Here is a 24,968-nt window from a genome sequence, read left to right as displayed (position 1 = left end):
ATTCTTTAGCTCTGGCTAATTTTACCCCTATAAATTTCCCTGCTCAAAAAATTAAACTTGTCGCACTCCTGCCAGAATTGTATTGACCCCACAAAAAAAGGAGGTATTCAGGTGGTAGTTTGATGGAAAGATACCCACAAGTAAGAGAGAGAGAGAGACAGACAGACAGACAGACAGAAAGACAGAGAGAGACAGAGAGACAGAGAGACAGAGAGAGACAGAGAGACAGAGAGTTAGCAGCAAATTCAAAAGTAAGGTGAGGATATGCATAGCATGATCAATGAACAAATAGTGAGGCCACTTGATTATTTTATAGTAAAAAAGGATGAGAGATAAGAATAAAAAAGAGCCATGATCAATTCAGTGATGACTTCATCCAAAGCCACAACTTACTTGACTTTGACTTGGTGATGGAATGATGGTGGAGACTGCTGAGTAGAGGATCAATATGCTTTGCCTTACATTATAAATGAATGTTTTATTTCAAGCATGGCTCATCTGGTACTAGCGGACAACTAACATTATCTATTCGAGATTGTGATCAAGGAGTCCACAAATCTCCCCCAGACTTCATTGACTCTGCTTTTTCTCCCAGTTATAAAATGATCATCAAAGTTTAACCAAACATCATGGGCATTTGCTCTGTGGGGTATAGGAGAACTGGAAAGAATAGATAATGAACTCAGGCCATTATCTCATCCATACTGCAAGAGGGAAATAAGTACATTCATTTAACTTAGCCATCAGCAGTGCTGGGAAAACAACTCCCACTGAAGTGAGTCAGGAGCATCTTCATAAACCAAAGCAAGCATATTATGCCTTAAATGATAGCTCAGTGGCCTCAAGGAAGATGCACACCTTCCTAAGCACCTAATTTACTGCTAGGCTGTGACTCAGTTTCAGAGCATATCAAACCTATTATTGCTTACTCAAAATACAGTAAGCTCTGTGGATAAACATTGAGACTATTTAGAAGAATATAGTTAATGTGGCCAGGAAGACAAAAACTGGAATCTGTAGCCATTCTCACACCAGCTGTATGTGTATGTCTGTCTGCCAGGGACAAGGTGTTGTTTGCATTCCATTTATTTTCTCACTGGCATTGCACATATAATTGAATGTACCTGTACAAAGCTGAATACTCCATGTCTGGTGTCTTTACACCTGATAAACTCATCTACTCTTTTTTTCTGGCGCTAGAAAGTTATCAAAGTACCTGAAATCTGGGCAGAAGTTATCGGGCCACCCAATGCTCAGAGGCTTCAAACTCTCGTATTGTTACCTTCAATTATTTGTACTGGGCTTTATTTTGGTACCTTAGTTTAATGGCTTCATTTTCTTCTTTTCCGGATGGTTTTCAGCATGCAAGTATGTTTTCAATTGATCAGAACTATGGAAAATATAATTCCAGTGACACTTAAGTATCTGTGTTTGTGCCATATTGCATCTGGTGACTGAAGTTCATCTAGGAGTGCTAGTAAGCTGGATGGTGGATATTAAATGTATTTATTGTCTTTACTGGCAGTGTACTGTATTACTTATCCTCCACTATGACTAGATTGACTCATGTTTGGGTAATCATAGACTGTGTAAGTAAGTTCTTTTAGGTACTATCACAGTAGCAACTTTGTTAGTCATAATACTGGTACATGTTTCCGAAGAATCTCATCTGTCCACCTCAGCTATTTTTGTTTTAGTTTTTATACTGACCTAGAATAAGTATGACTTTTTAGTTAATATTTTTTCTCTTTTGGGGGGAGGTCATACCCAACAGTACTGAGAACTTAGCCCTAGCTCTGCTATAAGTGATCACTTCTAACATGGATCAAGGATTATATTGGGTGTCAGGAGTTGAACCCATGTAGGTCACATACAAGGCAAGTGTCCTACCTATTGTACTATTGCACCAGATCCTTAATTTGTTTAGTTAAGAATGACTTTTAAAGTCAAGTTAATGCTAACTATTGATGATGACTGAAGAACACAATTTTAATTTTAAAAAATTATCAAATGAATCCTTTATGGAGTGAAAAATTCACACATTGTAGGTTCGTACTTGCTTTGCTAGTGTAGTCTGGTTGCTGTTTATCACTGTAAGAACACACTTTGGAGCACTGCATGTATTTGGACGACTGTCTGGGGAAGACAAATGCTGTCCCCAATGTGCTATGCACCATGAATGTCAGCATCTACTTTAGGAAAAACAGTGGGCTTGACGACCAAGAGATCTTTGTTGACTTGGATGAATCTAATGCCAATAATCAGTCTTCATAAGTCAGCAAGAGATGATGCTGCACATTCTGTAAAACAATAAAAATATTCTGAGAAGCTCTAACTCACTAAGGAAATCATGCATTGTGATTCTTTATCCAACAGCTTTCTTTCCAGGTCTAGAGTTTTTACCTGAAGGCAGTATAGAATAATAAAATCATGCACTGTGATTCTGTCTACAACTACTGCCTTTCTGGGACCAGAATTTTTATCTGATTTTGCTATAGAAGGCAGTAAGCTCATCTGCAAAGGGTTTCTTTCATATGGATTAGTACATATGATTGAATGTCTTCTATCCTTTCCTGATCAAATTGACCTTTGAGAGCCAAGCAAAGAACATAATCTTAGGTCCTTATTCCAATGATATTCTCAAGAGCAAAGAGCAAATGGATTCATGATATGGGGTAGCACGAAGGAGGCAAATTGGGCATTGAACTCACACAACCCTCTCCTTGGCAGTAAAGGAAAATAAGATGCAAATATTTGGTAGTTCCCCCTTACAATAATCATCTTTGCACCATTTTTTAGTAAGGAGTCAGCATTTAATTGATTCTACCTGATATCAAGTTAAGAGATTTAAGTGAGGATTGTGAGCTCCTTGAGGGGGCGGTATCTTTGTCTTTTTCTCTTGAGAAAGTGTGCCATTTGTCCCTTCTTACTATGGAATAGAAATCATTTTCTAGCAACATTTCTAAATTATTTTGATATTAAAAAAAAAACAGCAACCATGGAGCTAGAATGAGAGTGCAGCCAGTAGAGCATTCGCCTTGAAAACAGATGTCCTAGGTTCTACTTCCAGCTTCCTATATGGTTCCCCAAGCACCACCAGGAGTAATTCCTGAGTGGAGAAGCCAAGAGTAACCTCTGAAGATCACTGGGTGTGATCCAATCCCCACACCAAAAATAATAAACAATTCAACAGCTCATGATATTCATTGAACATATGATGCAACCTCTACTCATATAAGGGCTATGACTTGAATGCACATAGCATCACTTTGGTGTGCAATCAATAAGGTCCATAAGACTAAATACAAATATACTCTGAATATTTAAAGTTTGAGTCCCCAGGATTATCTTTAAAATAATAGCTCATATTTGCTAGCATAAATTTTTATTACCATCTGGTAAAGATTAGTAAGTGATAAATAATTTAAATTCCCTCTGTTCATATATTATTTCATTACCCTCTTCTTGATGCTGTAAAAAGTCTTCAATCACAGTTGTAAAGCACTTTTGCATTTTTTTTTTTTTTTGGTTTTTGGGCCACACCCGGCGGTGCTCAGGGGTTACTCCTGGCTGTCTGCTCAGAAATAGCTCCTGGCAGGCACGGGGGACCATATGGGACACCGGGATTCGAACCAACCACCTTTGGTCCTGGATCGGCTGCTTGCAAGGCAAACGCCGCTGAGCTATCTCTCCGGGCCCCCACTTTTGCATTTCTAACTAATGCTTAACCTATAGGCTAGTGATATGTTGATAATTGAGTCACTTTTCTGTTTAATGCAAAATGAAGAGGTGCCAATTATGACCAAGAACCATCCAAAAAATTGATACCATGTGACAGTCCTCACCAAAATTCACTACCTATTTGCTAATTAACAGCGTGAGGAATCAGGGAAAGCAGCAGTTCAGTTGATTCAAATTAAAATTAAGTTCATTCAAATTAAAAATTAAAACTTTTGAGTATAAGGAAGACATTTAGGACAGATGATTAGGTATTTTTCCACAATAACCTGTAATCTTCATTCACACATGATTTCTAGTCTGTGACGATTGGTAATAGATTTGGGGGAGGTACCTCTGCTACATTTGGTCTTGGCCTCTTTTTTCCAATTTGGCTTGAGCTGAAACATCTTATTCTAGAGTTGTAGGAGATTATGTGCAAGATAGTGCAGGGCCTTGAATATCAGGCATAGGAGTTTGGATCTTATCCTGTAGGCAGCAGGGAGCCATGAAAAGATTTTGAGCAGGATGAGTGTAAAAAATAGAACTTGATTTGGATGTCTTTGTAGTGTAAAAGTGCAAGATTAGCTATATTAAGTGAGTATTAGAGTTTTGTTCACAGTATGAATATAACTAGAGGTTTCCTCTTTACTGGCTGTTGGTTTGGCTCTTGCAGTATGCAAATTTCCTGGGCCAGCTTGATGAGTAAGAGAACAAAGTAAGAATTGATAAAGGGGATATAATTATAAAGAGAGGATTTTTTTAAGTGATCATGGTCACTGGAAACAGAATGATCATCATTTTAAAGGCTGACTGTGGAATTGTTTGTAATTTTGTTTCAGTTCTTTAAAACCTCTTCTATGCTCTATAATTACCTTAAGTTTTAAGTATTCCCTGCAGAGATAATTTATGCATCTTGCATTCTCATGCAAATGTTGAAATAGTCTATGATGTTGAAAATGAAAGCTGAAAATTTTCCAACTAAACCATGGTTGTGCAAAGTTTATAAGAATTAATCATTTTTATATATTCGTATCATTTATATTATAGCCCTGCATTGTTTTCAGCCACAGTAGTATGTAGGTGACATGTTTTAAATTGCATATTTTGATAAATAACTGATTTTTCAATTTCAAATTTGAATCTCATCAAATCCTTTTTTAAAATGATATTAAACTCATGCATTATTTTACCAAATACAGAAAAATAATTTTAGTGAAGCTGCTGTAAGCTCTTTGATGAGCTAGTTATCACAAAATACTTAGTGTAAACCCTCCTGGAAAGTGACGCATTTTTAGAATTCTGGTTTGAATTACTTTTGTATCCATAATTCAGGTTATGGTAATAATAAATGTCATTAGTTGTGATAGCAGTTTTGCCACAAATAGGAATCTGTACATCTGCAACATATCCATATAGCTAAACTTCTATTTCATAAGAGAACTGGAATTCACTCTTGTACTTGCATTAGTATTTAAATGTCTCTTTTCGATGAATTTTTTAGTACAGTTTGCATTCATCGTGAATTTGTTTTTCTTTTTTGACATTTTGCTTATTTTTTATTTGCTTGTTTTATCCCACCATCCTCTTCTGGTGCATAGAGTCTCATTTGACAGAGCTGCTTGGAATCTCATGGTAGTTCTTCTAAGAGTTTCTTAAGAGATCTAGATTTGTTCTTTTTCCAACAATAGATGTATGTTACACATAGACATCCTTAGAGTTTTATGCTGAGCTAAATGAGTCAGAGGGAGAGGGACAGACATAGAATGATCACACTCATTTGTAGGATATAAAAAAAGATAGTATGGTATTAATATCCAGAGAGAGACAATGGAGACAAGAGCCAGGAGGATCAGTCCATGGTAGGAAGCTTGCCACAAATAGCGATGAAAGCACAGTTAGGGCCGAGAAGGGCCCACTATGACAATGAGAACTGGACAAGAACTGGGTGCTAAAAGGAGATAAAGTAATATGCACAATATCCCTCAGTAACAGTATTTCAGTAACAGTATTGCACACCACAGTGTAGTAAAGGGGAAAAACAGGAAGGAAGGAAGGAAGGAAGGAAGGAAGGAAGGAAGGAAGGAAGGAAGGAAGGAAGGAAGGAAGGAAGGAAGGAAGGGAGGGAGGGAGGGAGGGAGGGAGGGAGGGAGGGAGGGAGGGAGGGAGGGAGGAGGGAGGGAAGGAAGGAAGAAGAAAGAAAAAGAAGAAGAAAGAAAGAAAGAAAGAAAGAAAGAAAGAAAGAAAGAAAGAAAGAAAGAAAGAAAGAAAGAAAGAAAGAAAGAAAGAAAGAAAGAAAGAAAGAAAGAAAGAGAGAAAGAGAGAAAGAAAGAAAGAAAGAAAGAAAGAAAGAAAGAAAGAAAGAAAGAAAGAAAGAAAGAAAGAAAGAAAGAAAGAAAGAAAGAAAGAAAGAAAGAAAGAAAGAAAGAAAGAAAGAAAGAAAAAAGAGAAAGAAAGAAAGAAAGAAAGAAAGAAAGAAAGAAAGAAAGAAAGAAAGAAAGAAAGAAAGAAAGAAAGAAAGAAAGAAAGAAAGAAAGAAAGAAAGAGAGAGAGAGAGAGAGAGAGAGAGAGAAGAAAACTGTCTGCCTCTGTGGCAGGCTGAGGAGAGGGCAGAGGGAAGGGAATCTGGGAACATTGGTGGCGGGAAATGTGTACTGGTGAAGGGTGTTGGACACTGTCTGACTGAAACTCAACCATGAATAACTTTGTAACTTTGTATTTCATGGTGTTTCAATTAAATAATGTATTTATTTAAAAATAAAACAAATTATAAAAGAAAAACTACATTCTAGATGGGACCAGAGAGGTAGTAGGACACATAAAATATGTGCCACACATGTGGCAGACCAAGGTTTGTCCCCCAACGTCACATGTGAGTACAGAGGACATTTGTGTACTGTAAGAGCTAAAGTGTTTACTTTTATAAATAAAAAATAAAGGAAATAAAAGATAAAGGTTACTGATGGGCTGCAGTACAGCAGGTGAGGCACTTGCCTTGTACAGGCCAAAGCAGGTTCAATCCCAGGAATTCCAGATGGTCCCCTAGGAGGAATTCCTGAGCACTGCTGTGTGTAGCCCAAAACTTGGAAGGAAGGAGGGAAGGAGGGAGAAAGGAGGTCTAGAGAGCAAGAAAAAATAAAGAGAAAAGAATGATCTAGAGAGCAAGAAAAGAAGAAAAGAAGGGAGAGGGGAGAGACAGAGGGAGGGGAAGAAAAAACACCTAGCAGTAAACAGATTTACTCCATTGCCAGGCTCCTCAATACATTAACTTTACAAAAGAACTTAAACTGCCCTGGTAACGTTTCTCACATGTATCCCCTAAAACATCCAGAGTAGATTATATGAATGGGGTAAAAGGCTCAAACTGCAAAAATTCAGTGGTGAACATATTGCAATAGAAGGAACTTTTCAGAGCACCTCATGGCATGACCTGGGAGAACATGAAAGTACCACATTTACATAAGATAAATGGAAAGCTGCCCAGCTGGCATCATAGAGAAAGCTGTGGGCTAGGACTTCAGGCTTGGAGCATACTTCTTATTAAAGGAAACCCTTCCTTCTGCAGCCCATGACCTAGTATGGCTCCTGGATCCTTGTGTTTTATAGTCTCAAGAATATATTAGAGATGACTTTGCTTTAATAGAAGAATAGTCTCCGATTATTCCACAAGGGCTGTCTTTTTTTTATTCCCCTCTCCCCACCACAAGGGCTCTCTTAAACAGTTTCCAGCTTCCTCTAGAAGAAGCTGCTTCCCTACTCAGAATTTATTCTCATGGACAAGTGTGAAAGCCAGATCCAGTGTATTCAAATCTCTGATTCCATTTCTTCAACTGTAAAGAAAAACATCCTCAGAGGTAGATAAAGGTTTCCCAAAATCTATTATAAGTGCTACCCTTGTTTTTGTTTTTGTTTTGTGGATTTTTGGGTCACATCCGGCAGTGCTCAGGGGTTACTCCTGGCTCCATGCTCAGAAATTGCTCCTGGCAGGCACGGGGATCATATGGGACACCGGGATTCGAACCGATGACCTTCTGCATGAAAGGCAAACGCCTTACCTCCATGCTATCTCTCCAGCCCCTAAGTGCTACCCTTGCTATCCCCATAATGTTTGGGAGGCCGCCCCAGGCGATTCTTAGGGGTTATTCCTAGATTTGTACTCAGGAGCTACTTCTGATGTGCATAGAGGATCATACGAGATGCCGGAAATCAAACCCATGCTGCCAGTGTGCAAGGCAAGTGCCCTTCCCATTATATTGTTCCTCTGGCCCCTATTCTCAGCTTTTTCAATTGCCCTCTCTTTCTCTTGAATTCCATCTGTGTTTAAGCAGTTGGAGTAAACGCTCCAAGTAGGCAGTGCTTAAAATGAAGGTGCCATTAGCATTTTCATTATTATTGTTATTAGTAACCTACATTATGAAAGTGGAACTAGCAGAAAACAGTGGTTTAGAACAAAAGGAGTGAGATCATAATGTTGTACTTGCGGTGGCAGAGTTAATTAGAATGAGACATAGAAATATCATTTGGCCCATTAAGAATGAATTCTTTCACCAGTCTCTTTCATATCACGTGTGCTCCTCGATATGCCTTAGAATCACGTTTTGGAGTCTTCAGATATTTTAAGCCCCAAATTAAAAGCTCGTGTATTCTTACTCTTGAATTGGAATCTACTAGTGTAATCCATTCTCACACACAGTTTCTGTGTAACATGAATTCCTCTCGGAAATGTGCTTTTGTGTGTGTGTGTGTGAGAGAGAGAGAGAGAGTTTGCAAAAGAGTTATTTTCCATGTCAGCTTCCATGTTAGTTAAATTTCCATGACAGTTTCCATATCATGGGGGAAGAGGGTACAGTAGTGCTCCCTTTTCTTAGACATCACAGGAATGGAAAGTGAAGTCAAAGAAGGAGGGTCCCCTTATGAGCACTGACAAGGATGCCTGCTACTGTTCCCTATGCCTTTTGCTGCCCTCCCTGGAAGATACACAGTGTGTCTCTGCCCTTCCACATGCAAGCTCAGTGCAGCTCCCTTTTCTCCAGTGAGAAATCAGTTAAGTGCAGGTGATAGGCCTGAATGGAGCTGCCTTAATCAGAGAAGCACAGGGCATATGAAGAGGAAGGAGGGGGAATATTATACTTCAGCAAGGATTGCCACTGAAGGTGGAGAAGAGAGAAATGCTATGGCAGCCATTGTCTGCACAGTGACTCATATTTGGGTGGAAAGTGAGCCAGTGAGCAATTGAGTTTCTAAAGAAATGACTTGCGAAAGCTTCTTTCCTGTGGTTTTCTCACCTCTGAGGTGGGAAAGCCAACCCTCCCAGGCCAGAGCACTGTGGATCCCCTGTGAAGTTATTGCAGAGAGCAGCTGTCAAAATGAAGTCAAATCATGTATTCAACGGAGCACCTGCAGTGGGGCCCAAATGAGGTGCTCTGTGAGTCCTGATTTAGCATGAATTTTGCTCGGTGAGCTGGAAGTTAATGAATTGACACCCCCATTCTGTGACTATAACATCCTCTTATTCACTTTTTATAAGGGGAAATAGAGAAATACTTTTTCTTCATAGAAAAATTCCACTATGACTCCCTATCCTCAGAAGTAATTTGCCAGGACCATTGGATGTCACAGAAGCAGAACCCTCTGTGCCACCTTTCCTGGTCTTTGCTTTGTAGATGAGACCTTTTGGATCTGGCTCTGTGATCTCAGGTTATATGGCTTGCAGTAGGGAACAAGCTTTCATGGCTTCCACACGAGGGGTGCCTGTTATTGAGCATTGTGTTCTTACTCCTGCAAGAGAAAAGATAAAGGACTTCTTAGAGAGACTTTGAGGTAGACTCCTCGTTAGAATAAGTGAGTCCCTTCTCCTGAAAAAAAAAAGTTTTGAAATGGAACACAATTTTTCTCCACCTGAAAGCATCAGAGTTGCCAGAAGTATTTCACTATCCTATCTATACATTATGGAGTGATTTTTTTCCAAAAAGAATGCCTACTTCTCCATAGGTATTTTCATTGATCTCGAAGGAAAACTCTCCTCTACCAGTTTGTTAGCTGATTGGGGAAAAGTTTTCAGAATTCCTGGTCTTTGCATTGTTTTGTTTTGTTTTATTTTGTTTCGTTTAGTGGCCACTCCCAGTGCTTGGGGCTTATGCCTGGCTCTGCATTCATAAATTGCTTCTGGTGGTACTCAGGGACTGTATGGAGTGCTGAAGATCAGATCTTGGTCAGCCATATGCAATGCAAGTGCCTCACCCTCTCTGTACTATCTCTCCAGTTCCTGGTCTTTGGATTTTAAAGAGGAGTTTGCAACAGCTACAAAGAGACAACCTATCATTAAACATTTGTAGTGTTGACTATGAATACTTCCCTATTACTCTGTTGTAGCTGAAATTAAAAAGCATTATGTAATGTCATATACTTCCTTAGTAGGTTCAAAGGAGTTTCAATAACCAGAAAACATAGGAAATTATTGTTAATTATATCTAATGTTCGAGTCTCCATCTAAAGTCTGGTATCATTCCTGCTATAAAAATAAAACAAAACCCAAGCTCAATATACAGTAAAAGATGCCCCCAAAAGATCAGGAATTACCTCGTTTTCTATTTCTGCACAGATTTTAGTAATTAAGTTTTAGTCTCACTATATATATATATATTACATATATATATATTACTGTTTTTGATACTTGGTCCAAATCTAGTGGTTTTCATAGGCTATTTCTGGCTCCTGGCTCGGGGATCAATTCTGAAGGGCTTGGGGCTGCTGTGATGGAACCCAGGCCTGCCATGTGCAAGGCAAGTTCCCTATCTGCTGTAATATTGCTCTGGCCTCAAGCAATATTTTTAAACTAATGTGATAGCTACAGTCTTCTGTGAACCAAAATGAAATGAAATATATCTTTAGCCAACTAATGGGATTACCTTACAAGTGGTTCCCACACTAACTTGGCTTATTTCCTCCTTCTTCTAAAAATAATTATTCAGCTAAAAATTTGCCCCTTTAAGCAAAAAGAAAGCATCCCCCTACTGCATCTAAGGCTTCAACCACCACCCTCTGTTCATTGCAAAGTCATCCCCCTTCCCAAAGGAGGTATCCAATTTGGTGAACAGTGATCTGAATTACCTAGTCTTGGAGTCATGTGGCCCTGCCTTCTACTGTCACAAATTTAAGCAAGAAATTCCCATTTCAAAATGTACTTGGGAGGACCATAGAGATAATAGAGTGAGTAGGGCACTTCCCTTGGATATTACAATGAGTAATGCACTTGTCTTGCATATAGTGACCTGGGTCCCATCCCCAGGACCTCAGATGAGCCCTCAAGCCCTCCTAGGATTATGCCCTGAGATACAAAGCTGGAAGTAAGCCCTGAGCATCACTGCACATGGCCCAGAAACCAAATTTTATATATATATATACTTGGCTTTCAGTGAAGTCTGTGGATCTTGTAATTTTAATTTTTTATATCACAACAGAAATGCCCCTTTTAGGCTCTAGGATGAATGCATTGTTTTTTGTTATTGCTTTGTCTTCAGCTTTTGTTCTAGTATATTTCTGTGTTTCATAAAACAAATTGTTTTCTATAATTTGTCAGCCTGAGTAATTCATTCCATGAGACTCCACTAAAATATATGAAAATCCAGAGGAAGACAATACAAAGAACTAAATGCATTCTGGGACTAAAATATAACCACATCTGTGTCCTATTCTGTTTTAAAGAGGTTGACAGTCAGATATTTATATATACACATGTATCTACACATATGGGTGAGAGATGTGGAGAATAAGCAATAGCCAGCTAGCTTCTTTGGTTCGTCAGCATAAGGTCAAGTTAAAATGCTTATTAAATATCTTAGAATGTAAAAATGCTATGAAGAAAAAGATGCTACCAAGACATATTATTGCAGTCATGTGAACAACACTAGTCATGTTTGCCTGGTCACCCTAATACATATTTGTGCTTCTTTACCAATGGTAGCTAATTCCTATGAACTTTTAAGTCATTCTGGTTCATGATATTTCCAAAGCCCATTCGTAAGCAGTTCATTTCTTTGGTGCTGTGGCTTGAAATCACTGCAGCCTTTCAGTCCACTGCAGACACTGATGAAAAACAAGAAAAGGTAAAACTGGTTTGGGGGAACAGCCATGGAGAACAATTACTACAAAGCATCATTCCTGTGCAGCCCTATTTCAGGATACACATTTTTTCTTCCATGTTAAGAAAACACACATGGACAGAACCTCCATTTATTTATAAATGGATTCTATAGTGCTAAAAGAACCTTGAGCAGAAAAAAAGAGATTAGTTATTTTGCACTGGGTTTCTGGGCCTGCATTAAAACTAAAGCCACATTTCACATTTATGGAACAATACCATTTTCAGAGCTTTTATTTTTAACATATATCACATCATGATGCCTTCTCCAACTAGGCTACAAAGTTAACAGAAAATGGTAAAGTCAAGCTCATTTGAGAAAATTCAGAAGAATCAATCTAATTGTATTTGCAGATACAGATCAAAAGTCAAGGTTTAATACCTATGTCATGCCTAACAGGAAACCTCTTGATTCTTGCATGTTAAGCTTATTTTGTCTTTTCTTTGTCTTCTCCCCATTCCTCTTTCTCCTTCTTACCTGCCTCCCTAACACACCACTCTCTCTTCCACTTATTTTTTCCACAAAACTTCTTCTGTTTTTGAAGTGAAATTAATCTGTAGAATACTTCTCTCTTTCTAGAACTGATTGTCCCTGCTGTATGTACAGGCAAGCTCTGTCATGTCTTTCTCCAGTTCAAAACAACTCTACCTAGTGCCACATTTGATACATTTTGGGGGGTTGGTACAAAGGCACTTCCAAATTCTCTTTATCTAATACTCCACCCTTCCATTTATTTTTTTCATCAGATGTATATTGAAGTTTTGCTACAAACTAGAACTTATACTAGTAGCTAAGCTCCAGTATCTCAGAGACCAAAGGATATTTGCGTGAAGAAGTCACATTCTGTTTATACTTGCTTCATAATTTTTCTTAGCTATGATACCCTGTGTGATGATTGACTTGCCCATCGCCAATATATCCCTTCTTTAGATTTTATCTCAATGATGATGACATTCCCTTGCATCAAATATACTGTTAACAAGAACATCAAAGTCTGAAATCTACTAATATTAGATTTTGAAAGTGGAAGCCTATTTAAAGAAAGGTCTATGGTATTACTCCACTAGTACAATTTATATTTCAAGATTTTATTTAAGAATTTTATTAAAGTTGAAAATCTAATTTTAATCTGCATATTATTATCATTCAGCTAGGGAATAATTGATGCACATAAGTCAGACCTACTGAAATGAGCTGCTAACTTTAAATCTTAGAAAATTAATTGCCACCAGAACATGATTCTGAATTAGAAAATGACCCCTGCTATTGGAAGTAATTGTTAAATTAATTGAACCGTCAAGCTACTAGAAGTGGCAGGAAGAGGTGAATTAAGAGGATTAAAGAGAGAGATAAATTCATTACCATATGTTTATAGAACTTTCTGAGAACAGGACACCAAGAGGAAATCATAAAGTTCACTTATAAAGTCTCTCAAAATGTTCTCTAATATATCTAGAAGTTGTTTTTTGCCGGTGTTGCATATTGTCTGCTTCAGAAAATGTTACTTATAAATACAATAGCTATTGAGGGGGCGGAGATGTGACACAGTGGCAGAATACATGCCTCACATGTGCAAGGTTCTGGGATCAAACCCTGGCAATATAAAGAAAAAAAGGCTACTGAGGAATAAGCCGAGATTGTTTACTTAACATAATAATGCATTTGTGTAAGATTATACTAAAGTTATAATACTTTAATTTGGAAGAGGTTCAACATCCAGAAACTTGATGTTGTTACCAAACTCAGGAAACTTTGTTATTTTCTACATATCCTAGAAAATCCATGCAAACCATTATAAATATTCTTTCTGGAAGATCAGAAATATTACATCGGGCTGGCCTGGAATTTAGGACCCATATTTTATCCCTGACACTCGATATGGTTCCCTGAGCACTACCAAAAATGATTGGTAAGCACAGAACCATGAGTAAGCCTTGAGCAACACCATGCGTGACCCCCAAACCAAAATCATGTAAAATAAAACACTTCCTTTTTAGTTTTTATTTAAAACATTGTGCTTACAAATTTATTCATAGTTGGGATCTAGACATACAATTTTTAGCTCCAATTCTGTCACCAGGGTCAGCCTCCCTCTACCAATGTTCCCAGAGTCCATCCCATACAACCACCACCACTACAGGGACCTTTTAAGTTCCGTTTTTAAAGTCTACATCTCATGATTTCATTGTTAACACCATGGCTTGTATATTTAGTTGTGTCCTTTCTTAATACCCCCAATGCATCTGAGTTGCTTTGACCTTTGGCCCTATTATTCCATGTCTGTCTTTTTCCTCCTCCACTCAATTTTTTTCCTTCTCACTATAATCTGATGCCAACAATGTTTAGACAACCCCTCTCCATTTAAACCATAATGTTCCTTAATGCAGTTATTATGATTACCACATATAAGTGATATCATCCTGTATAAAATGCCTTTTTTGAAAGGAATGTGTTAAAAATTTTTACAGTGTACCTAGTGGTCATCAAAGCCATGAAACTGAGATACCAACCCAGTGAAACATTGCCACCTTGCCAATGGTGCCATCTCTGAAAATACAAGAGCAGGAAAATACAAGAGCAAAGTATAAAAGTTTGCTGCTTAGGCTTACAATTTCCAGATTGCATTTTTCAACTAAGAAGCCATTTATTTATGGTGTATTTTCCTATTATAAGTATGTTAATGGTACTTAAATGACATAACTGGCACACACCTTTTTAGCTGTACATACCTTTTGGCTATGACTACTAAAGATACACACATGTAAAATGCTGTTGAGTACATGGGTTTTTTTTTTTTTTCAGGAAAACCACCTTTAGTCATCACTTTTTTGTGGATTCGATACTGACATAGGTTCCAAGCCCTTTATTCAGTTGGCACCTGAGTTGGTTTCAGACATACTCTAGGATCTGATTGTCTGAGACCAGCCTGAAAGAACAGGCCTGAATGGGGGGGGGCTATCAGGGATGAAGAAAACAGAAAAAAAAGAAAAAATGGTAAAAAAAAATGATGGGGTCATGGGGTCAGAAAATCATGTCAGCTCAAAATCTCCTATACGTAGACCTAGACTTAGACCAAGAGCCTTGTCTGTCCTTCTCATATAGTAACTATGGCTAAGGAAGAAAACCAAAATTACCACTTATGACTAAATATTACCAAAAATGTCTTCTTGACTGAATTCTAAGGGGATGTTGAAGGTGTAGATCTTAAATAGAAACCACTGGTTATTTCACAAGCAAAATGGGTGTATTTGGAAATGACAATACAGGAAATGCAAATCTACAGCCATCAAGCAAACCCAAACTATAAAGATGACTTTACTTATATAAATCTAACAGGAAGAGTTGGGGTTGTTCAAATCAATCACCCTTGGAAAGAGACAGTGTTTGTGGCCATGGTGACACCTTCTCTTTGATTGGACTTTGGTACTTAGCACTATCGCCAATCAAGCTATTGGGAAAATTCTCATTTAGAGAATAAAGCAATCTCTTTCTTGCCAGAATTCAAGAGTATACTTGCATAAGGATGAGGCAACTGATATCTTCCTCTTCAGCTCTTCCCAAATGTTATTTTAGTTAAGATGTCTTTATTTAATTTACATAAGTATAATTTACAATATAGTCTTTTCTTCAGTGGTAATGCAACCCTCAAAGTACTGTCTCCAGCTCCAAATAGTGAGAAAACTTTTTTTAATGAACATGTTTGGTTTGGCTCTTGGATCTATTTGGAACATATTCAAGATATTCATTTCATAAAGAAAATATTAGTTTCATTAATTGGTATGGATAAGTTAAATAAAAAGTAGTTTTTACTGAGGGAAACATCCCTTGACCTTAAGCTAAAGATTATGACATGGAGAGATATTGGGGATGGTTGGGATTTTTATGAATTGAAATTTATTCGTCTTCAGGAAAAACAGAAATATGCAAGAGAAGCAAACAACTTCTAAGAAAAATCATTGCATACATAACATGTTACCAGATATAAAGTCCTTTTTCTTTTGTGCCCATGTCAATACCAGTAGCTTTGCAAAAATACTTGACATCGTTTTCATTTGCTCCTTATCATTATAACAACTACTTATCTAGCGGGTACTAAATTCAAAGCACAGTTATTGTTGTCTTGTTTAGCTCCTACAAAATGTGCAGGTCTCTATGGTACCTTCTTACAGAACAGAGAATAATCATCTCTATATAAACCAAGAACATTGATTTATTTACATTTATCTGAACAAGGCTCCTCAGACTAGGGACAGATTCAAGTTATATATTTCTTTGAATTAAACCTGAGACAGAAAGAAATGCAAGTATACGGTGTATGCCTTTACTAGCCCTTCCTTCTGATGCTGAATGTGGTGTTCATAATTTTTAATCCACATTGATCAAAATCAAGTCTCCTCTGCCTACTCATTCCAACTCCAGATAAAATGACACTTTCACACACACAGAACAGAACACTCCCTTGGTTTTTTTCAACAATCTTTTTTTGGCCTCATTTCTCTCCTTCTTTACTGAGTTTTTTAGTCCAAATTTAGTGGTGATGACTAAGAAATTGCCAGGATGTGACAGAGCACTCAGTTCATTGAGTCCTTCCTTGCCATCTTCGGATAGTTGTAAGAATTTCCAAGTTTTTTCCTCCTAATGTAGGTGCCAGTATATCTGTAGTATCTGCTATTCTTAACAAATACTAAATTGCACATACAGGATTTGTCCATGAGGAATGGTATCTTTCTACAGACAGCTGGTTTCATTGTATGATATTATGAAAATTCTCTCAGGAATTTTTTTCGGTTTTGGACTACACCCAGGATTGCTCAAGGTTTACTCTTGCCTCTGCACTTAGGGATCATTGCTGGCAATATTCAGGGAACCATATGGGGTGATGAATATTGAACCCAATTCAGCTTGTTCAAGGCAGGAATCTCTACTCACTGACTATACCACCTCATCTCCTCCCTTTAGATTATGTTATTGTTTCATACTTCTGAGTCATGGAATCATTTCTCAGATTAAATATCAGTTTCTACAATTCAAATTTTTATAAACAGTAGCTGAAAGGTCTTTCTTACGCATGTCAATATGACCACTTATCTATGAGGATGAAAGACACATTTGGAAATAAGAGAAGTTCCATGCTTTGGTTGCCAGTGACATGCCCACATCACAGGATACATGTTAGTCATTGATGGGAACAATTGGTAGAACTTAAAGCAAAGGCAAGTATAATAAAGAATAAAGGTCTGAGTGGGCAAGATAATCTATGGTTCTAGAGACAAACACATTTTAGGAATGAGAAGAAAGCCAGCCACAAAGTAAAGACTTGAGTGATAGCCTAAGTCAGTATTCCCCATGCCAGGGAGTAATACCTCCTAAGAAGCACTATAATGATCCAGTGGGCAATACATAGTAGCTTCCAATAAAATTGGCATGTGACACTTTCTATTGCTTGCTTAAAGAAGGCAGATTTTTCACAAGGCTGGAGTGATTTTACAGTGGATAAGGCATTTACCTTGTGCACAACCAACTCGGATTTGATTCCCATTATCCCAGATGATACCCCAAGTACGCTAAGAGTGAGCCTTCAGCATAGTCAGGAACACCCCTGAACACTGATCCCAAAAACTGTAGATTTCTAGATGGGTGCCCTTCTGAGATTTTTTTTCTGAAAAGAGTCAGTAGTCTAGGTATGTTTATGACTCTCTACTCTAAAAAAAAAAGAAATAAATTATATTTATAAAGGCACACATGATTTTGAGGTAGAAGTTGAGACTGAAATAGAGTTAGTGACTAAAATATGCAGAATTTTAAATGGTATATCAATTTGTTGTTTTTACTTTAGTCAAGCCAATGCATAAAAATTCCTAGGGAACAGAAATTTGTTTTAAGAGGCAAAGTTGTTAATGTTAGGCAAGAGACCAAGTGGAAGGCTATTACAGAAAACTAATAAAATTTTGGGGGTCAAATGAAACTCATTGCTGAGTGAAACCTCCTTTGTGGATTTCCAGCAAAAAGAAACTTGTGCAAAGAAAATGCTCTTTTATAAGAATATTTTGTTCCTCTGCAGAAGTGACTGAGTGTGACTCAGATGCTCTTATTCAGATAATATATATTGCTTCAAATGATATTTATTAGGGTAATGAAGGAATGTGGGATGGATTAAAAAATCCATAGTACAGAAAGACAGGTTTTCAGATAGCTTGAAATATCCCATAGTTTTAAGAGGCTTTAAAAAGGTGTTTCATCAAAAGCCATTTCTCTTGATACCTCAGAAAACTAATAAAACTGTCCCTGTCCTTGGTGCTCCTGTTACATGTAAACCAGTTTCTTCCTCATTGACTTCTTTTCCAAGTGGACCCCCTTCTACTCCTTGGGAAAATTAAGAGAATAAAATCTACTCTGCATTTCATCTGGCTTACAAAAGGTCATTTGGCTACAAATGCCATTTCTGGTAGCTATTCATTATGCATACATGTACACATCCCCAAAACAGGGAAGATTTTTATTGTATTGTGTTTCAGTCTTTTGGGTCAGGAACGCTTCTTCATCTGGACAAATTCAAACAGAACATGACCAAACGTGTTGTAGACACTCACATTTGAATGTTCAGAGCTCCCTGGGCTGCTCTGTTATTTTTGTTTTTCTTTTCTGGCTTAATGTCAATCCTTTACTTTTATATTGATTTACTTGTAAATGATGCTATATAGCAAGGATGAGGTAAATATTTTGTTTTCTTTGGAGGCCACTTTTGGAGGTGCTAAGGGTTTATTTCTGGCTCTCTGCTCAAGGATCACTCCTAACAGACTCGAGGGATCATATGTGATACTGGGGATCAAATCAAGTTCATTCTCAAAGCCAAATTCCTTACCTGCTCTACTATATTCTGGCCCTGAAATGTCTCTTTTTAATTTTTAAGTCAGTATATAATGATCCAATAATCTTTTTTGTTTACCTATAAGTGACTAGTAGCCTTAATTTGTAGCATCCCTTTAGAAATGCAGGTAGCTAGATTTGTAATATTATAATACAGATTTAAGCATTGGACAGTTTATAGTTGTGGTGTAAGGAAAATGGGGATTCTATTAATAAAGTACATTTAGTTCAGTTAAGTAATTTTATTATCTCATATTTAATGTGAACAAACCAAAGCTTCATGTAAAACATTTACTCAAGTGTTTGATCTCTGTCTTTTTACCTGTCCATTATATTATATTTCCATGACTTGTTTTAGTTTTTTTATTACTTTATTACAAAAAGCTAAAAAATTATCAGCTGCACTAACACTTTGAAGGTCCTATCCTGAAACATCATGTGGGATGTTGTACATAGTTTGGGTTTCCAAGGATAATAATGGAATAGTTAACCTATAAACTTTAGCAAAGTAAGCCCTAAACTGCTACAGGACAATCTCATGTAGTTCTTCCAGCATGCATAGCTATATATATTGATCTTTTTGTTCATTTGCTTTTCTCATAGGAACATTTCACACCTGAGTGCAAATTCAAAGAATCGGTGTTTGAGAATTATTATGTGACATATTCATCGATGATATACCGTCAGCAGCAGTCAGGCCGAGGATGGTATCTTGGTCTGAACAAAGAAGGGGAGATCATGAAAGGAAACCATGTGAAGAAGAATAAGCCTGCAGCCCACTTTCTGCCCAAGCCACTGAAAGGTAAACTTTATATTATTGAAGAGATAGCTGATATGAAATCAGTATTTAAATCAGTCTTTGGAAGAATGAACATAATATTTTTATTGAGGCATTAATATAAAATATCAACAACATTTTATAGTCCTCAAAAATATGAATAGCAGGGCCGGAGCAGTAGTGCAGAGTGGTAAGGCGTCTGCCTTGCCGGACCTAGCATAGGATGGACCATGGTTCTATCTACTGGTGTCTCAGATGGTCCCCTAAGCCAGGAGTAACCCCTGAGCGTCAAGGGTTGTGCTCCCCCCAAAAAAAAACAAATAAATATGAATAGCACCTGATGTCCTGATGTTAACCTTTCATCATTAACTCTACACACATTAACATCTTTGATGTAAGTAGCTTAATGGCTACTTCAGTGCAGCCAATAACACCAATTTCTACCAGAATGGACCCTGGGCAATTCATACAGAAGCTATAATGTATGCCTACTTGGCAGTTAAAACACAGCTTCTAGAATCCTTTCAAAGAGCCATGCACTTTTCCTTGATAGTTTTTTGCTTTAGTCATTATCATCTAGCTGTTAGTAAATTAGCGAGTGAAAGACTAGAAAGGACTGTAGAAAATTCAAATGTTAGACATAGTGAGACTCTCGTGGTAAGGAAGTGGTTAAAAAATGCCAACCAAGAATAAGGTGCCCAATTGGATACCCACCTGAGATAAAAAAAATGGGGGTGTAGAGTAGAAGTCTATTACCCAATCAACTCAGCATAGCTCTGTAAATTTTCCGAAGCCAGACACCTGGGTTTAAATCCCAACATCATTCTTTTCTTACTGGAAGGTCTTTCGTAGAATATTTATGAGCGTGTGCTTCAAGTTACCTATCTGTAAACTATGAGTAATTGCACCTACTTCTCAGGATTCTTACACACATTAAATGAGATCAGGCCTATAAAGCATTTATAGCACAACCTGACATGTTTTCTGTAAGTAAAATCTTGTACTATTATTTACAACACTACACAATAAAATAGTCATCATTGATTATATCAAGATGTATACTAACAGATTTCAGCTTAAATTAAAGTTCAATCAGAATTAATGTTTTCAAATGCTTTTTAAATTTTAACATTTACTTTATACAGCATGTTGTAGATAATATTTAGCATCTTAATAGATTTATTAAATGCATTTTTTATCAATCCTAGTACAGTGTTTCTTAACCTTTTTTGACTGCTGCCCACTTGCAACCTTGTTTCCTTCCTTGGGCCTATGTCTTACTGGGAGTCCCTCTAGTTTCCTGCTAAAACCATCCCCTCACTTATGCAGTTTCACCGAGGGTCTCTTCAGAATATTGTCAGAGCTCCCAAGGAATGATATGGCTCCCAGTTTAGAAATGCTTAGAAATTGCTTAGAAATTGGTTGTGCTCTGGGCTTCCTAGATGTGTGCTCAGGGATTACTCGTGGCAGGACTCAGGGAAGGATATGTGATGTTGCGAATCAAACACAAGTCAATCACATGCAAGTTAAGTGACCTATCTGATATACTATCTCAATGACTTCAAAATATATTCTTAAAGGAATTAAAAGACCATCTTCAAGGAAGATGAATATGTTTGCAAAGTATCTCTATGAGTAAAATAAGAGCCTACAGCTAAGAAATATTATGTATTACAATCTGGGGACTTGAGGGACAGAGTAATTGTACATGGGTTCTGTTTTATTTTTCTTAATGTTCTTTGGCTGAAAGTTCAAAGTTAAGATATCAGCAAGGGGACTTCTGAGAATTCTGTTTATGGGTGATTGTCCTTCCACTGTAACTTTACCTTGTCCTCTGTCTTTGCATCTTTGTTCTCATAATTAAAAATTAAGGGCCCGGAGAGATAACACAGCAGCGTGTGCCTTGCAAGCAGCCGATCCAGGACCTAAGGTGGTTGGTTCAAATCCCGGTGTCCCATATGGTCCCCCGTGCCTACCAGGAGTAATTTCTGAGCAGACAGCCAGGAGTAACCCCTGAGCACTGCCGGGTGTGGCCCAAAAACCAAAAAAAAAATTAAAAATTAAAAAAAAGAAATGCAACTCGAGTTTGTATCATCACAAGCCATAGAATTCATAGCACATTAGTGCATCAAGGCTAGTTTTTGATTAATCTCAGCCAGTTGAGACTGTTGATTTCCTTGAAGCATGGTTTGGTGGGTCTAGTTGGAAGTCTAGGAACCAGAGGCAAGTTGATGGTCAGTGTGGTATGCCCAGTCAAACTCCCTTTTCACTCACTCTGTCTGTCCTTTTTCAGTGGCTATGTACAAGGAGCCGTCACTGCACGATCTCACTGAGTTCTCCCGATCTGGAAGCGGGACCCCAACCAAGAGCAGAAGTGTCTCCGGCGTGCTGAACGGAGGCAAATCCATGAGTCACAATGAATCAACGTAGCCAGTGAGGGCAAAACAAGGGCTCTGTAACAGAACCTTACCTCCCGGTGCTGTTGAATTCTTTTAGCAGTCCTTCACCCAAAAGTTCAAATTTTTCAATGACATTTATCAAAAAGGCAGAGTTCACTATTTTCTCTGCCTTTTCTTTAACCCTTCTTATGATCTAAAGCCCCATGATTTCAACTGAGCTTGTGCAAATAAATGCCAAGCATGATCACTGAACTAATTCTGGGAGAAGGACTGCTCAATGTTCTCATGATCTCACTCTTGTTTAGGGGATACCACACCAAAAAACACTTCACAGCACTGAAGCTGATAAAAAAAATTTGCTCTCTAACCAAGAAAAATGAAAAGACCACAACTGCTCTTCAAAAACAAACAAACAAAAACGAAACAAAATTAACTGCTTCAATGTTTTGTAGAGGCAAACACAATTACGTGAACTGTGTTGTTTTTTTGGCTTCATGTTTTCTATCTCTGCTTGATTCAGATGTATACTTTACTTTGGTATAGTGCAAATTTATGGTTTTTGGAAACTCGATGGTTCTAGTTGACTCTGTGTCACTTCATCGAAATCAACCAAAGTCAGGGTTGAATCTGAATTGGCATCTCAGGCAAAAGGTAACAGTATTCTTGTACTTTCACCATATCTTTTGATTTAGACTTGTAGTATTCTGGTCAAGTTCTTGTGCTGTACATTGTGTGTAGAAATTGAGTTCTATTGTCAACCCCAGTCAGTAAAGACAACTTACAAATATTTATCCTCAAGTGTAGATTTCTCTTAATTCCATTTGTGTTATCACGTTGAACTGTTGTGGCTTCTCGTGTAAAGACAGGAAATGTGGAACTGTGATGTTGTCTTTTGTGTTGTTCAAATAAGATATGTTTTATCTGTATATGTATGAGTCCTCCTGTCATTGTATTTGGCACTTGAATATTGTGTACAAGGAAATGTTAAGACTGGTTACCCCTAAACAACATATACTTATACTTGCTTCTGGAAAAGTGTTTAAGACTTAGCTAGGTTTCCATTTAGATCTTCATATCTGTTGCATGGAAGAAAGTTGGAATCTTGGCATAGAGTTGCATGATATGTAAGATTTTGTGCATCAATAATTGTTGAAATCTGTGTTCCAAAAGTGAACATAGCATGCACAGGCAGTTTTCTGTCCTGTGCAAAAAAAAGTTTAAAAAAGTTGTTTAATATTTGTTGTTGTATACACAAATACGCACCGAATAAACTCTTTATATTCATTCAAAGAAAAACTTGGATGTGTATTTATTGAAGATCTATTTCACATATTAACTGCTATAGAATCAAGAGTTAAAATTTGCAATAGGTGCTCCAATTATCTACTGTCCAACAATTCATATCAATATGAACATTTGGTGGTGAGGATTATGGTTCCTTTTTTGTTTGTTTGATTTTGGGCTATACCTGGAGATATTCAGGGGCTACTCTCAGTTCTGAACTCAAAGGTCTTTCTGGGTGGTGCTCAGGGAATCTTTGGTTCTGGGTTAATTCCAGGTCTCTTGCATATAGAACATTCTCAGACTATCAAGCTATCACTCCAGCTTACAGCATTTACACTCTTTTAAAATGTAGTAAATGTATGAGTTATAGCAGACTGGTACAGCGATTCTCTTTCTCTTTTGATGATGAAATTGCACAAAGGAGGCCCATGATCTAGTCTTCTCTCTGTTAGCCATGCTGTCATTTACCCTTCACTCATTTCTCATTCTATAGAAGATACAGGCAGAGCTAATGGTGCAGAGAGTTGTCATTTAATTCCAAATAAATATCTAAGTGTTCCACTTCCTGGACTGAAGGAAAATGTGAACATTTTTTGCTTTCTATGATTTTAGAATTTCCACTGACTGGCAATTAAGCTTTTGGTGTAGTTAATAGATAAAGAAAATTAAGAGTGATAGATTAAGGAAAACAGGAGGCTGCTGATTTTCAAGACAAATAAATCAAATAAAGTTACTAGGGCCCTGGAGAAGCATGCTCTTTGCACTGTTTAAAACATTTGAATAGGATTCTGCTTTAACTTCTGGTCCAGCACAGTCTAGTCCTCTTGTAATTCTTTCAATCTCATCCTGCCTGAGTTTGAACGTCTGTCTCTGGGAGGTGAAGCTGCCTGCCTAGCTTAGTACTCATCGGACTGTGTATCATGCAGAAGTAAACTCACTAAACTATCCCTTTAAGACTTACAACTTTTCCATGAATAAACTAAAACCAGTCATTTTCTTAATTTTACTTTTATTAAAATATATATTCTAGGATGCAGATATAGTACAGGAATTAAGGCGCTTGCCTTTATAAGTGGTCAACCCAGTTCAATCCTCAGCACAATATATGAACTCCTATGCACCTCCAGAGTAATACCTGAGCACAGAGCCTGGAGTAAGCTCTGAACAACGCCAGGCGAGACACTTAAAAATAAGTAATTAATATTACCACTCTTCCTTATACACTATCTGCTGTGACTTCCATTCCTACCCATTTGAGGTAACAATTTGCTTGTCAGTTTTTATTGGTCCATTTTTCTTTTTTTAGTCTATTCCTCTCTTTTATTGCATCTCTCACATTGCATCCCATCTGAGGAAATACACAAGGATGAAATTGTGCTGTGCTTGGCTTTCTTCTGACTTATTTCACTTAATATAATCCCCTCAGTTTCTTCCATTTTCATGCAAATGGGTAGACCATCCTTGCTCATAGTTAACAAATACTACACTATTTAAAATGAGCAATATATTTTTGTCTAATTGTCTCCTGGCTTTGGACCTCTGAGATTTGGTTTTTGACTACTTTGGCTGCTACTTTTGCCTTTTTCTTGTTCATTAGCAGCATAGGTCTACTGGTAATAAGAAAATAAATTTATTGGTATTCTCAAGGATGCCTGGCATAAATAAGTAGTGAAAAAACAAATGGGGAGAACTCTTGATTCCCAGCATTCTATTTCAGTTTCCTAAAGTTGTTTCTAACAGAGAGAGGTGTTTATTTTTTAATATTTTTATTAATTAAGGAGC

The 24,968-nt window shown here is 37.4% G+C and overlaps 1 protein-coding gene across 3 annotated transcripts in view; it reads left to right on the top strand.

The window, feature by feature from the left end:
- The window catches only part of FGF13 (fibroblast growth factor 13), a 610,838-nt gene extending 587,640 nt beyond the window's left edge, over positions 1 to 23,198 (top strand). For all 3 annotated transcript variants that reach the window (XM_049767522.1, XM_049767523.1, XM_049767524.1), the window contains 2 exons: positions 19,329 to 19,527; positions 21,797 to 23,198. In XM_049767522.1, coding sequence (XP_049623479.1) covers positions 19,329 to 19,527; positions 21,797 to 21,933 — 336 coding nt within the window. In that variant the 3' untranslated portion in view covers positions 21,934 to 23,198. The remainder of the gene's footprint in view (positions 1 to 19,328; positions 19,528 to 21,796) is intronic.
- The last annotated feature ends 1,770 nt before the right edge of the window (positions 23,199 to 24,968 follow it).

The sequence above is a fragment of the Suncus etruscus genome, chromosome X, assembly GCF_024139225.1.
Source record: "Suncus etruscus isolate mSunEtr1 chromosome X, mSunEtr1.pri.cur, whole genome shotgun sequence".
NCBI lineage: Eukaryota > Metazoa > Chordata > Mammalia > Eulipotyphla > Soricidae > Suncus > Suncus etruscus.
Note: the sequence above shows the minus strand (reverse complement) of the source record. Positions and strands in the feature narration are given on the sequence as shown.